Below are 14,478 nucleotides of genomic sequence, written 5' to 3' on the forward strand. Positions count from 1 at the left end.
TCTATGAATTCCTTTAACCCATTATCTTCCAACACTACCTCCATCGTGTCTTTCCAAGCAACATAATTCGAGCTACCTTCAAGGGCATACGCAAGTCTCAATCCATAAAAAGCCATCCTACTAGCTCTGGAGAATTGATCCTGCAAATTTGATCCACCTGCAAAGACAACACCGAATTCTCTTCTCTATTGTGATTCCTGCTCTGATACCATGTAGACATTCAATGTATAGATTCAAAATTTCTCATGAAATTTACTAGATCACAAGACTTAAGCTACTCTACTCATCTACGGAAAGAAAATCATGATCAAGAACACAAATCATTAATGTGCATCAAGATTTAACACCCATACACAGAGATTTATCTAGGGGAAATCAACTGCTCAAAACCCCTTACTATCTGTATTGCATTAATCAAAGAATAGAGAAGAAATATAATGCTTGCTCAAGCCTGAGTAACCTTTGCACTAGTATAATCTATCTCATTGTCTCACAGAATGACTCAAGCCAATACTTAGCCAATTTCACAACCCGCCAAGCTCCTATTTCCTTCCACTATTCCCTTGGTAATTAAGCCCCTATTAATTAGGAAATTCACCAATTTGGATTGCACAATGCCCTTCTTTGACTGCATGCACCACCTTTACAACTTGGAATAGCTTACAACTGATAGTACACTGCCATTGAACTCCAACCTCAACTAGGTAACTTGAATTCTTTGCATGCATGAGTTAATTTAGGTTGATTGATCAGTTTAACTAGATGATCACTCAGTGTGAAAAAAGTTACACACCCTTCACTAAACCTCCACTAGTTCTATTAACATTGAGAACTAGTTACACTGACAATAACTAAAATGAACTGAAAAAGATTTCTACAAATTTGAAATCAATCATATAGAACTGAACTCAAGTGTCTGCAACTCGAATTTACTGAGTTAACTAAGTAACAAGATCCATGTCACCTCAGTTAACTACCTCCAAATATTTTATTTTATTTTATTGAAATTTCTCCTAATTTAATCAAGGAAAATATAAATTAGGATTTTCTCGCTGCATTTTCAACATCTTCAACAAAAGAAGAGTACCAATCAAGGTTTAATGCAAGTCAAGAAGTCATGTGGTTTTGATGAATCTTTATAGAGTTCAAAGTCCAACGACAACATCCAACCACCCTTTAGTGTGACAATCAGAGTGCCATCAACGCAATTGGTTTTTGGGCATAAGGGGTATGGCTTGGAGTATTGGGGTAAATGTCGTCCTATATTCACATGTCTCTTGAGATTAATGATCTCATTGTTTGGATTTTGTAAAATCTTAGTAACTTCGTTCGAGTCAGACACACGGGCGATTCCCTATATGCCAAAGATTTAGTTCAACATCAATGTAGAAAACACATTGAGCTAAAAATTCACTTCATTAGAAATCTTGTTCATGATCATGTTATTAAAGTGTTCTTTTGCCCTACAAATTATCGAGTTGTAGACATTTTCAAAAATCCTCTTACAGAAGAATTTCTTTCTAAACTTTGATCTATGTTAAGACTTCAGGAAGTTGTCATTAATGGGAGATAGGATCTAATGCCTCGTTCCTTATCCTATTGTGTCACCTTTGTAAATACCTCAATCCTATCCCAAGTTTTTCTTAAGGAGGGATGAGGATATTTAGACACTTATGAGTTAATCAAGTTCAAATTGGTCTAATGTATCTATTAGGTAGAAGTGTGTTTCTTTACTATGCATTAGTTATATTGTAATCCAAAGGTCACATTAGCGTATGCATTAGTGATTTGATGGCTCATATTATCCTCAATATTAATGGCTATTGATTTGTGGCTTAGCAATCGAATGGTCCATGACCTCTATTTAAAGAGCATGGAGGGTCATGGCTGATGATTGATTATGAGAACCCTCTTATGTAAAAGAAAATATTTTGCATAAATAAAATTTCCTCGCGTGGTCACGTTGGCAAGGACCGTGAACTGTAACCATGTAAAATTATTGGCATGACAATCTTTGATTTAGTTGTGAGTGATTATTGAAGGTGTTTGTCCTATCTGCTTTTCCTATCAACAACAAACTCTACCATTTGATCTGATCTATTGGGAATTATATAACCTCAAAATGAACTCTACCTTGAAATAGTCCATTTGGATTTGTGTATGTATGTATGAGAGGGAGAAGATGATGATGATTTATGCATTTTAATGTCCTTTATATTGGATTGGTTAATAAGACCTAACCAAAGAAAATGGATAATGAGAGCTACAAAAAGTAAAATCTTGGAGTTACTTATCTAGACATTTATTTCAATAGGGGTTTGGATTCACAATAAAGTCTCCCAACTTAATTTGGTTGTCTCTGATATGGTATTTCATGAGCCAAATCATGATCATCAGATATCATTGTAAAATGGCATTGTAGAAGGAAGTGAACTTCGTCTTCAATTTCCTCTAAATTGCATCTTTCTTCCCCATGAGTTTTATGATGGGCCATTTGTCAATTTTTTTATGAAATATGTAAGTTAGTTCATAGCTTAGCAATCATACTTTTTCCCTTGAGGCTTACAAACTTATAATTAAGATTGGGATTGATGGTGGTTTGATAAAAATGTAGTTTTAATTTTGTTTATGATGTTTTCATCACTCCACAATAACTTATACATTTTATTTAAAAATAATCATTTATACACTTTATTTTCAAATATTTATTGTAGGTTTTCATCATAAAAAAAGGTTATATCATCTTAGATATCTCAATTATTAAAATTCTTATCCAACATCTTTCTAACGAGAGATGGATTTTGGTTTGACATGATTGCAAGGCTAAAAGGAAAAAATAATAAATAAAAACATCTTTAAAAAAAACCTTGAATAATTTTCGATTCTCTTGTACAATAATATATGCATATCTCTTCCAAAGTAATCCCTTTTTTCAAAGAAAAATTATGTACCTTTCTATTCATTTAGGGAACAAAAGTTACATACAAAATGTATATAATGGATGGCAAGTCTCACCAAAGGGGTTGCATAGATAGAATACTAATCCCATCCATAACATCAAACCAACTACTAGTGAAGTTACAATGTATTTTCTAAAACAGACTTAGAACACTAAACATTACCAAAAAAACTTAGGAAGGTTTAGGATTCAATATGATATAAAAAACATTGCATACTAATTCTAGTGAAAATCAAGGAACTTTTCTATTCCATAATGCCCTCAACATGCTAAGAAATCACAATCCATTACAATAATAACAAAAATTGTTTTAACGTGACTTTCTAAGTGATGAAAAAGTTGTAGACTTACTCATTTCAAAGGATTACATAGAACCAAAGATAAGAGGAAGGCTTCCCATTCCTATCAAAGCAGTACCCTACCATTCTTCAAAAAAATTAATGATTTTTCCCATGGAGAGATACCTTTTCAATAAGGAATCTGCCTAAGTGTTCCATTCCCTATGAATATGTTAAAAAGCGAGGTATTGCATTTTTCTTCATTTGTATAATCTCGTCATTCCAACAAGACAAATTTAATATCTGTAAATTTGAAGACCCTGTCAACCAATCAATTATACATTTTGAGTCACCGCAAACTTGTAAGTAAGCAAACCTTTTGAAAGATGCAAAAAACATAAGTGCCCAATAAGTTATGATTTATGCCTTAGTGTTTGTTCTCAGTCATATATTCAACCAAATTTAGTGAGTGCTTGATAACAACACCCCCACCACATAGACCTGCTTAATAAAAAAACTCAATAGAGAAAAACTGAGATATCATAGGATAACTAATATTTTTAACATACATCCTTTTTTTCAAAGAAAAATTATGTACCTTTCTATTCATTTAGGGAACAAAAGTTACGTACAAAATATACAATGGATGCCAAGTCTCACCAAAGGGGTTGCATAGATAGAATACTAATCCCGTCCATAACATCAAACCAACTACCAGTGAAGTTACAATGTATTTTCTAAAACAAACTTAGAACATTTAACATTACCAAAAAAACTTAGGAAGGTTTAGGATTCAAAATGATATAAAAAACATTGCATACTAATTCTAGTGAAAACTAAGGAACATTTTTGTTCCATAATGCCCTCAACATGCTAAGAAATCACAATCCATTACAATAATAGCAAAATTTGTTTTAACATGACTTTCTAAGTGATAAAAAAGTTGTAGACTTACTCATTTCAAAGGATTACAAAGAACCAAAGATAAGAGGAAGGCTTCCCATTCCGGTCAAAGTGGTACCCTACCATTCTTCAAAAACGAATAATGATTTTTCTTGAGGAGAGATACCTTTTCAATAAGGAATCTGCCTCAGTGTTCCATTCCCTGTGAATATGTTAAAAAGCGAGGTGTTGCATTTTTCTTCATTTGTATAATCTCGTCATTCCAACAAGACAAATTTAATATCTGTAAATTTGAAGAGCCTGACGACCAATCAATTATACATTTTGACTCACCGCAAACATGTAAGTAAGTAAACCTTTTGAAAGATGCAAAAAACATAAGTGCCCAATAAGTTATGATTTATGCCTTAGTGTTTGTTCTTAGTCCTATATTCAACCAAATTTAGTAAGTTCTTGATAACAACACCCCCACGGCGTAGACATGCTTAATAAAAAAGCTCAACAAAAAAAAACTGAGATATCATAGGATAACTAATATTTTAACATACATCCTTTTTTTCAAAGAAAAATTATGTACCTTTCTATTCATTTAGGGAACAAAATTTACATACAAAATATATACAATGGATGCCAAGTCTCACCAAAGGGGTTGCATAGATAGAATACTAATCCCATCCATAACATCAAACCAACTACCAGTGAAGTTACAATGTATTTTCTAAAACAGACTTAGAATATTGAACATTACCAAAAAAACTTAGGAAGGTTTAGGATTCAATATGATATAAAAAACACTGCATACTAATTCTAGTGGAAACCAAGGAACTTTTTTGTTCCATAATGCCCTCAACATGCTAAGAAATCACAATCCATTACAATAATAACAAAATTTGTTTTAACATGACTTTCTAAGTGATGAAAAAGTTGTAGACTTACTCATTTCAAAGGATTACAAAGAACCAAAGATAAGAGGAAGGTTTCCCATTCCTGTCAAAGTGGTACACTACCATTCTTCAAAAAAAATAATGATTTTTCCCAAGGAGAGATACCTTTTCAATAAGGAATCTGCCTGAGTGTTCCATTCCTTGTGAATATGTTAAAAAGCGAGGTATTGCATTTTTCTTCATTTGTATAATCTTGTCATTCCAACAAGACAAATTTAATATCTGTAAATTTGAAGAACCTGACAACCAATCAATTATACATTTTGAGTCACCACAAACTTGTAAGTAAGCAAACCTTTTGAAAGATGCAAAAAACATAAGTGCCCAATAAGTTATGATTTATGCCTTAGTGTTTGTTCTCGGTCCTATATTCAACCAAATTTAGTAAGTGCTTGATAACAACACCCCCACCACATAGAACTGCTTAATAAAAAATCTCAACAGAGAAAAACTGAGATATCATAAGATAACTAATATTTTTAACATACATGGTTTTTCGTAATGTCAAAATTTTCGTTAAAAAACCTACAATCTAGAGAAGAATATAAACAAGTTTGAAGGATAAATCTTTAAAAATGATTTTGTTTCTCATTTGCGAGGTACCCCAAGCTATAAAGATAGGTAGGGATTTATATATGTCCATCTTTAAATCCCACCAACAAAGGCAAGATTCAAAAGAATAGGAAGATCCATCACCTTGTAGACTTAGAACATTCAAGGCATCTTTCCAGATATCCTTAACAAAGGTACAACATATAAAGAAATGGTCCACAGATTTAGGCTCAACATTACATAAACAACACACATTCGGGCCAATGAGTCCCCTTCTTTTTATATTATCCCATGTAAGAATGCAATTACCTAGAGTGAGATAGCAAAAGCATCTGAGTTTTTGTGGCTGGAATCACTTCCATAAATTCCTATGCCACCAAATTTCTCTTTGTTCCAATGAGGAAAAGAAAATAGATTCATAAGCCAGTTTTGCAGTAACCTAGCCTAAAGAGGTGTTCCAACTCCATACTAAGGAGTCCTCTTCTTCATTTAGTAGGATCCTATTAGAGTACAAGCTCCTTACAAAAGAGGTCCCATTTAGTAGCTAAATTCTCTTATAATTCCAAATCATCTGAGGTTTTCCAGCATATAGAGGGGGTTGTACTTGAGACAGTTCTCTTAACATGGCACAACGAACACAAACCCTATGTGTTTAAGAGGGAAATCGACTTCAGAGATAGAGTTTAAAAATTAGCACCTCCTATGAAGGATTACTTCCAAGGATAATCTAACTAGCGTTACCCATCTTACCCTTACCCTTACCTTTTTCTAGATGAAGAGCCGAGAGCAGCATTCCCTAAGGTCCCTCTAGAAGATAGAGCCAAAATTATATACTTGCTTGACATATGATCACAATCATTCAAAGTGGTACCCTGCCATTCTTCAAAAAAAATAAAGATTTTTCCCAAGGAGAGTTCCCTTTTCAATAAGGAATCTGCTTGAGTGTTCCATTCCTTGTGAATATGCTAAAAAGCAAGGTGTTGCATTTCTCTTCATTTGTATAATCTCGTCATTCCAACAAGAAAAATTTAATATCTGTAAATTTGAAGAGCCTGACAACCAATCAATTATACATTTTGAGTCACCGCAAACTTGTAAGTAAGCAAACCTTTTGAAAGATGCAAAAGCATAAGTGCCTAATAAGCTATGATTTATCCCTTAGTGTTTGTTCTTGGTCCTATATTCAACCAAATTCATTAAGTTCTTGATAACAACACCCCCACCACATAGACCTGCTTAATAAAAAAAACTCAATAGAGAAAAACTGAGATATCATAGGATAACTTATATTTTTGACATACTTGGTTTTTCTTAATCTCAAAATTTTCGTTAAGAAGCCTACAATCTAGAGAAGAATCTAAACAAGTTTGAAGGATAAATCTTCAAAAATGATTTTGTTTCTCGTTTGCAAGGTACACCAAGCTATAAAGATAGGTAAGGATTTATATATGCCCATCTTTATATCCCACCAACAAGGGCAAGATTCAAAAGAATATGAAGATCCATCATCTTGTAGACTTAGAACATCCAAGGCATATTTCCAGATATCCTTATCAAATGGACAATGTATAAAGAAATGGTCAACGGATTTAGACTCAACATTACATAAACAACACACACTCGGGCCAATGAATCCCCTTCTTTGTAGATTATCCCATGTAAGAATGCAATTACCTAGAGCGAGATAGCAAAAGTATCTGAGTTTTTGTGGCTGGAATCACTTCCATAATTTCCTATGCCACCAAATTTCTCTTTGTTCCAGTGAGGAAAAGAAAATAGATTCATAAGTTAGTCTTGTAGTAACCTAGCCTAAAGAGGTGTTCCAACTCCAGACTAAGAAATCCTCTTCTTCATTTAATAGGATCTTATTAGAGTACAAGCCCCTTACAAAAGAGGTCCAATTTAGTAGCCAAGTTCTCTTATAATTCCAAATCATCTGAGGTTTTCCAGCATCTAGAGGGGGTTGTACTTGAGATAGTTCTCTTAACATGGCACAACGCACACAAACCCTATGTGTTTAAGAGGGAAACTGACTTTAGAGATAGTTTATAAAAATTAGAACCTGCCATGAAAGGATCATTCCCAAGGACAATCTAACTATCGTTACCCAACTTACCCTTACCCTTACCTTTGGCTAGGTGAAGAGCCAAGAGAAGGATTCTAGAAGGTCCCTCTAGCAGATAAAGCCAAAATTATATGCATGCTTGACATATGATCACAATCACTCAAAGTGGTACCATGTCATTCTTAAAAAAAATAAAGATTTTTCTTGAGGAGAGTTCCCTTTTCAATAAGGAATCTGCTTTGAGTGTTCCATTCCATGTGAATATGCTTAAAAGCGAGGTATTGCATTTTTCTTCATTTGTATAATCTTGTCATTCCAACAAGACAAATTTAATATCTGTAAATTTGAAGAGCTTGACAACCAATCAATTATACATTTTGAGTCACCGCAAACTTGTAAGTAAGCAAACCTTTTGAAAGATGCAAAAAACATAAGTGCCCAATAAGCTATGATCTATGCCTTAGTGTTTGTTCTAGGTCCTATATTCAACCGAATTCAGTAAGTGCTTGATAACAACACCCCCACCATATAGACTTGCTTAATAAAAAAACTCAATAGAGAAAAATTGACATACTTGGTTTTTCGTAATCTCAAAATTTTCGTTAAAAAGCCTACAATCTAGAGAAGAATCTAAACAAGTTTGAAGGATGAATCTTCAAAATTGATTTTGTTTCTCGTTTGCGAGGTTCACCAAGCTATAAATATAGGTAGGGATTTATATATGCCCATCTTTAAATCCCACCAACAAAGGATAGATTTAAAAGAATAGGAAGATCCATTGTCTTGTAGACTTAGAACATTCAAGGCATCCTTCCAGATATCCTTAACAAAGGTACAATGTATAAAGAAATGGTCGACAGATTTAGGCTCAACATTACATAAAGAACACACATTCGGGCAAATGAATCCCCTTCTTTGTAGATTATCCCATGTAAGAATGCAATTACCTAGAGTGAGATAGCAAAAGCATCTGAGTTTTTGTGGCTGGAATCACTTCCATAATTTCCTATGCCACCAAATTTCTCTGTGTTCTAGTGAGGAAAAGAAAATAGATTCATAAGGCAGTCTTGCAGTAACCTAGCCTAAAGAGGTGTGTTCCAACTCCAGACTAAGGAGTCCTCTTCTCCATTTAGTAGGATCTTATTAGAGTACAAGCCCCTTACAAAAGAGGTCCCATTTAGTGGCCAAGGTCTCTTATAATTCCAAATCATCTGAGGTTTTCCAACATCTTAGTGGGGGTTGTACTTGAGACAATTCTCTTAACATGGCACAACGCACACAAACCCTATGTGTTTAAGAGGGAAATCGACTTCAGAGATAGTTTATGAAAAGTAGCACCTCCTATGAAAGGATCAGTTCCAAGGATAATCTAACTATCGTTACCCATCTTACCCTTACCCTTACCTTTGGCTAAGTGAAGAGCCAAGAGAAGGATTCCATAAGGTCCCGCTAGCAGATAGAGCCAAAATTATATACCTGCTTGACATATGATCACAATCAGTGAATGACAGACCTAGTTTTAATATATTTTCCTTGATAATGAGATTCGAGAGGCCAAAACCAATCATTGATCTCTAAAGACTCTTCATAAAGATGTTAAACCAAACTAGTGCAGATTTTTGAAACCCCAACTCCCAAGGCATTTTGGTTGCAATAAAAGGTCCTATTTAGCCAAATGAATACCTTCCTTTTCATTTTTTCTAGTCTAGAGGAAATTAAGCATTCTTTGTCTAATTTTCCTTAAAATAGATTTAGGGATCTTTGAGGGTGTCAATCAATACATCATAATACTCTCCATCACAGACTTGACCATAATCATTCTACCTCCTAGAGAGAGCCACATGTAGCAATAGTTACCTATTCTGCTTTCTACCTTCTTAATTAACTAGGACCAATCTTCCAAGAAGTATCTGTTTGATTTCAAGTAATTGTCCACATAGGTGAATCATTTCCCTAATTCTTCCACTTTAAAAGGAAAAAAATGGTCTTTTCTAAGTCTTGATTGTTGATCTCCATGACAAATGCTTAGCAAAATAAAAACAAAAATAAAAAATCTGGAAACAATGTGTAATATATAATGTCTTACACCTTACCCCTTTTAAAAAAACATCTCTTTTAACTTTAACGATCATTCTACTCAATCCTCCAAAACAATCCTACTCAAACTATATTTATACTCAATCCTCCAAAATAATCCTCCTCAAACTATATGTATAATGAAATAATGATATCTTCGTATATTATATGCAGAATTCTAACCAATAATTTTAATCATCCGAGTATTATCAATTAACTAATCACAAATTCAAATAATACTCCAATATCAATTCAGCAACTTTTATTATTCAATACCTTTAAACTATCTTTTTTAATATTTTAATAAAAAATGGCGAAATAGAGATGTCATCAAACACCCACATTCTAATGAGGGTCTCCGCAAGCCATCACATTATTACATAACATGGTCTACCCTCACTCCCACAGTTCAGTTCAGAGCAAAACATATGATGATAACGGAAGCCCAGATGTTGCGAAAGTTCGTAATCATCAGATTCATTTTTATGAAATATAAGTGGTATTGTCAAAATGATATCCGAATATCTGAATGTTTGATATAACAAATATAATCAAAGCCATGTTCTCTCGATACAGTATCGAAATTTTCTTTTTATCTTCGACGGAGGAGGAGAATCTGGATACATCTGCATTTTATTTTCCTCGATAAACAACACTCAAATACCCAAATCCAAATAAATATACAAATAAACAAATGTAGCAGCAGAGATATCATCTTCGACTTCTCAGAGACCGAGAACAACAGTCGAGTTGAACTTCTATTCTTGCATTATTTTAGTGAATTGGGGAGCCCTCGTCCCTGCTTTTCGTGAAGACAGAATCCACAACCTGCTTTGAAATGTAGGTTTCCAGTTCAATTGAAACCTGTGACAGCTTGGGATCAAAGTTTGTCCTATAATTTAAAGCCCCAGGGCTCATATTGGATGTATCTAAGGAGAGGGTGGAGGATGGCAATCTGGGGGAAGCAATGGAAGTGAAACTGAATACAGGAGAGGAAGGAGGTGGATAAGAAGAATCAACCCTCACTTGTCTTCTGGGAGCAAACCTAGTCTTCGATTTTGGCAAATTCCGCATTAGGAGGGGCATGGATTCCATGTCACCTGCAGCAGCAGGTGCAACATATGAAGCACTGATGGATGGACCACATTTTCTTTCCAAAGGCATAGGCAGTAACAATGGTGGTCCATCTGATGATGTTTTAAGTTCATTTTTGGTATTCGCAATAGTATCACCCTGTTTGGTGCTGACCCTACTATTATTAGTATCAGTACTGTCTGTAAACGCCCCACTGTCCACTATTGATGAGCTCTTGAACTGCCTGAACACAGATGATCTTCCTCTAGCCCTCTCTGCAGCTTTCAATGCTTCCTCTGTGGTCAACTTTATCAGTCTCCAGGCACTGATACTCGTCTTAAGTTGTTTTGGGGATTTAGGCCAATTAGATTCCAAATCATGCCCGAGAGATAAGCGTCTTGACTCTATGGAATCTTCCTGTTTCATCCATTCCAAAGCAATAATTGTATCAATAAACAGGAAACCGCGTAATTTCTGCAAGTATTTTCGACACAAACTAGAGAAGAATGATAACCTTGTAGAGGCATTTGAATCTCGTGAGAAAATTAGACTTTGGTGATGCACTGCCAAAACTTTCTTCTGAGCTAGTTGGAGATGAGGGTTCGCTCAGATCGGATTCATCCAAGAAATCTTCCGTGTTGCATTCTTCTCTCATGGCTAGAATGTAGTCATATGTTCTGATTCCCTGCCAAATATATGTCAAGTTATTATATTCTAAAATGACCTTTGCAAAATTCAGCAGTTGCTTTTCAGCTTAAAATTAAATGAAAATTACTTAAATATATAGTCTTTACACCCTATCTGTGCATTCCATAATCTAGGAATTTCATTATGTAATCTTCAGACACATACCTTCTTTATTAGGACTATGTGGAAGAAAAAAAGTTGCCCAAGGGCTGCACAAGCATACACTGAAACTACAGTAAGGAAAGCCTGCGCCCAGATAACAGGCTTAATTAGTATAAATTTTAATAGTTATTCTATTGCTCATTAAACCAATAAAACTGTTGTCATTCAAACTGAAAGAAAAAGCATCATTAATGAGAAGAATTTTACCACAATAACTGCTAAAGCCCCTCTCGGGAATCCATTTCCAAACCTAAACTCAAGTTCATGAATGATGTCTCTTCTATTTGCAAAGCAGCGAATAAATACAACAAGTCCTGCACCTCCCTCCAGTATGAGCTGAAAATGGACACCACATACACGATGAAACTCCAATCCAGATAATGAATCAAGGTGCTGAAAGTTTGGCTATCAAGAAAGGGACGTCTAGCATATTCCAAACCTATACTGAATCCACAGAAACCATTCTAACCATGGGCACTCTGCGCGTTTGACCTCTGGAAAACCAGATATGCTTGTGTTCAACTAGTCCATTTTAGTAAAAAATTCGATCGTTTTTGAGCTATTGGTCTACGGTCATAGCAAAGCTTATTTGAGAAATTTAGGAAGCATGCATGAGGTTTTGAAACACTTCGGAGTCTGAAGTAGCATGTACCATTTTAGGAAAAGAAAGGAAAAACAAAATCCATTTAACCTCATTCATGAAGCAAAAGTTGTTCCAGTACAGTATAATCCAATTTATCCTAGATCAAGTGCCATTGCATGAATTTCCTTCACTCACCATAATGAGGATTGAAGCCATAAGAAGCATGAAAGTAGTGTAATTCCTCCTTCCAACACAGTTGTTGAGCCACTACAAAACAGAGAACAAAATTCTCATCAAAGCCAACGATATATCATATATAAATACAAAATGTTACAGAACTTATATGAGCTATACAATTCAAGCCAAATACAGTTACACCTAGTACAATTAGAAATTAAGAAAACCCTAACCTCTGTTCTCATTTTCATATCTCTCAAAACTAACATGACTATATTGAGATCTGAATAGAGTATCGAATTTACCCGGCAATGGTGATCAAATCCATCCACACACTTATCACAACTTCTACAGTGTTTGCTAAATTTTTTCACCTGTTCCAGACAGGAGTTGAACTCAGGGATTCAGGATACAATCTCAAGCTAAAACCCTGGTAAAGCCCTAACAGTATTGTTGAAGACCTTATAATGAGTCCCATTTCACTAGACAAAACATAAGGATCGGGGCAGATTGTTTGTCACCTTTTTGTCGCAGAGAGAACAGAATATGACATCATCCTCCGGAATCCCGGGTGAAATCCCCTCATTATTAACAAGGATAGGAGGCAGACAGGATTCCAGTTCTGCTGGGGTTTTCCATGGATCCGTATATCTCCTCCTTATACATGAATGGAGAATCTTCTTCTCAATCTTCTTCACATACCTTACAATTAACTGAGCTATAAGCGCCTGAACTTTCTTCTCCCCAGAAGAATTCCTTGAAAATTTTGTTCCAGAATTCTTCAACGAGCTTTTGTCTATTGGGTCTATGCTGGAACATCTTAGAAACAAAACCATCACAGAAAATGCCTGCCATGGAATCTAGTTAGTTCGTTTCCAAAGAAAAATACAAGACAGCAATAGGATAATCCTTGGCTCTTTCCAATCTGACAAAACAAAGGTGACAGTGGGTATTGTTACCATACCACAAACGAGAATAAAGTAATTGCGGTGGTCTGCAAGACATTGTTGCCAAGGAATAAACCCAAAAACAAATAGAACGCCAACACCATTACCAAATATATTGCAATTCCCACCATCTGTCAAGCACAATAGATAACAGAAACCAGAGAAATCATTAGAATGACACAACGTTTTCAGGTTTTATTGAACAATGACCTTTCAGGGGTTGTTATAAGGCCACTAACCTGTAATAGGTGCAGAGGCCGCTGCCAGCCATGGCGCCTCATAGCTTGTAGTTCCTTCCCTGGGAAACCCTAGATATGGATCTCCAAAGAAGATCTTAGAGAACATAAACGTTAATGGATTCTTCCGTTGTTGAAAGAAAAAAATAGTAGATCGGTTAAAACTTAAAACAAACACCTGAGAATGGCGCCCTCTGTATTAACAGCAGGCCTTTTAGCCTGAATATCTTCAGAGGAAATCTGCTGTGGATTGAATGCGTGCATTGCTACAGACAGAAAGTCCTCTATTGAGCTCTTCTGCTTTTGTTGTTAATTGTGAAGTCCAGTCGAACAGAGACATAGGGCAAGGGAAGCGGGCATCGATTCCAACGGTCAGATTCTGTAATTATTCTCAACGGATATAATGAATGGCTGTAATGGTTAACGGCAATTTTTAAAAGAGATGGATTACCCATAATATGGTGTTGGAATGGCAATTGGGTCCCACCCATTAAACCACACTAAGATAATATACTGTAAAGGAACCATTTTTCACATTTTAATGCCTATTGTCAGCGTGCATTTTTTATTTCGATACGACTAAACTTATGTACGGACGTTTAGTGAAAGTTCGTAGTGGACCCGAGAAACATGTGGCAGCACCACCACCCATACCACATACCATTGTTGGACTTACTTTGACCTCCATTTTGTAGTATTCGTCCTCTAAATCACCATTATATATTGTGAATTTTGCAAGTTTAGCCTTTTTCCTCTCTTTCTCATTTGTTGGGTTTTATTTTTCTATTGGACTTATTCCGGGTTGCGGATGTATTTCATTTAATTTAGCCTCTCT

The 14,478-nt window shown here is 35.2% G+C and overlaps 1 protein-coding gene across 3 annotated transcripts; it reads right to left on the reverse strand.

Moving 5' to 3' along the window:
• Nucleotides 1-10,438: 10,438 nt before the first annotated feature.
• Nucleotides 10,439-14,019, reverse strand: LOC149228628 (protein S-acyltransferase 18-like). Of its 3 annotated transcripts, none has more exons than XM_089375714.1 (10): nucleotides 13,822-14,019; nucleotides 13,647-13,715; nucleotides 13,425-13,538; nucleotides 12,982-13,308; nucleotides 12,766-12,834; nucleotides 12,479-12,550; nucleotides 11,908-12,036; nucleotides 11,704-11,784; nucleotides 11,366-11,536; nucleotides 10,439-11,268 (listed from the first exon to the last, which is right to left on the reverse strand). In XM_089375714.1, the coding sequence occupies exons 2-10, from the start codon at nucleotides 13,686-13,688 to the stop codon at nucleotides 10,552-10,554; spliced, it is 1,722 nt and encodes a 573-aa protein (XP_089231840.1). In that variant the 5' UTR covers nucleotides 13,689-13,715; nucleotides 13,822-14,019; the 3' UTR covers nucleotides 10,439-10,551. The 3 variants fall into 3 exon arrangements, with proteins under 3 accessions (XP_089231840.1, XP_089231839.1, XP_089231838.1); XM_089375713.1 differs by having other exon boundaries at nucleotides 13,647-13,740; XM_089375712.1 differs by having other exon boundaries at nucleotides 13,647-14,019.
• Between the last annotated feature and the right edge of the window lie 459 nt (nucleotides 14,020-14,478).

Source organism: Pinus tabuliformis, chromosome J, assembly GCF_031772625.1.
Source record: "Pinus tabuliformis cultivar Carrire ecotype Pingquan chromosome J, CPIR1, whole genome shotgun sequence".
Classification (NCBI taxonomy): Eukaryota; Viridiplantae; Streptophyta; class Pinopsida; order Pinales; family Pinaceae; genus Pinus; species Pinus tabuliformis.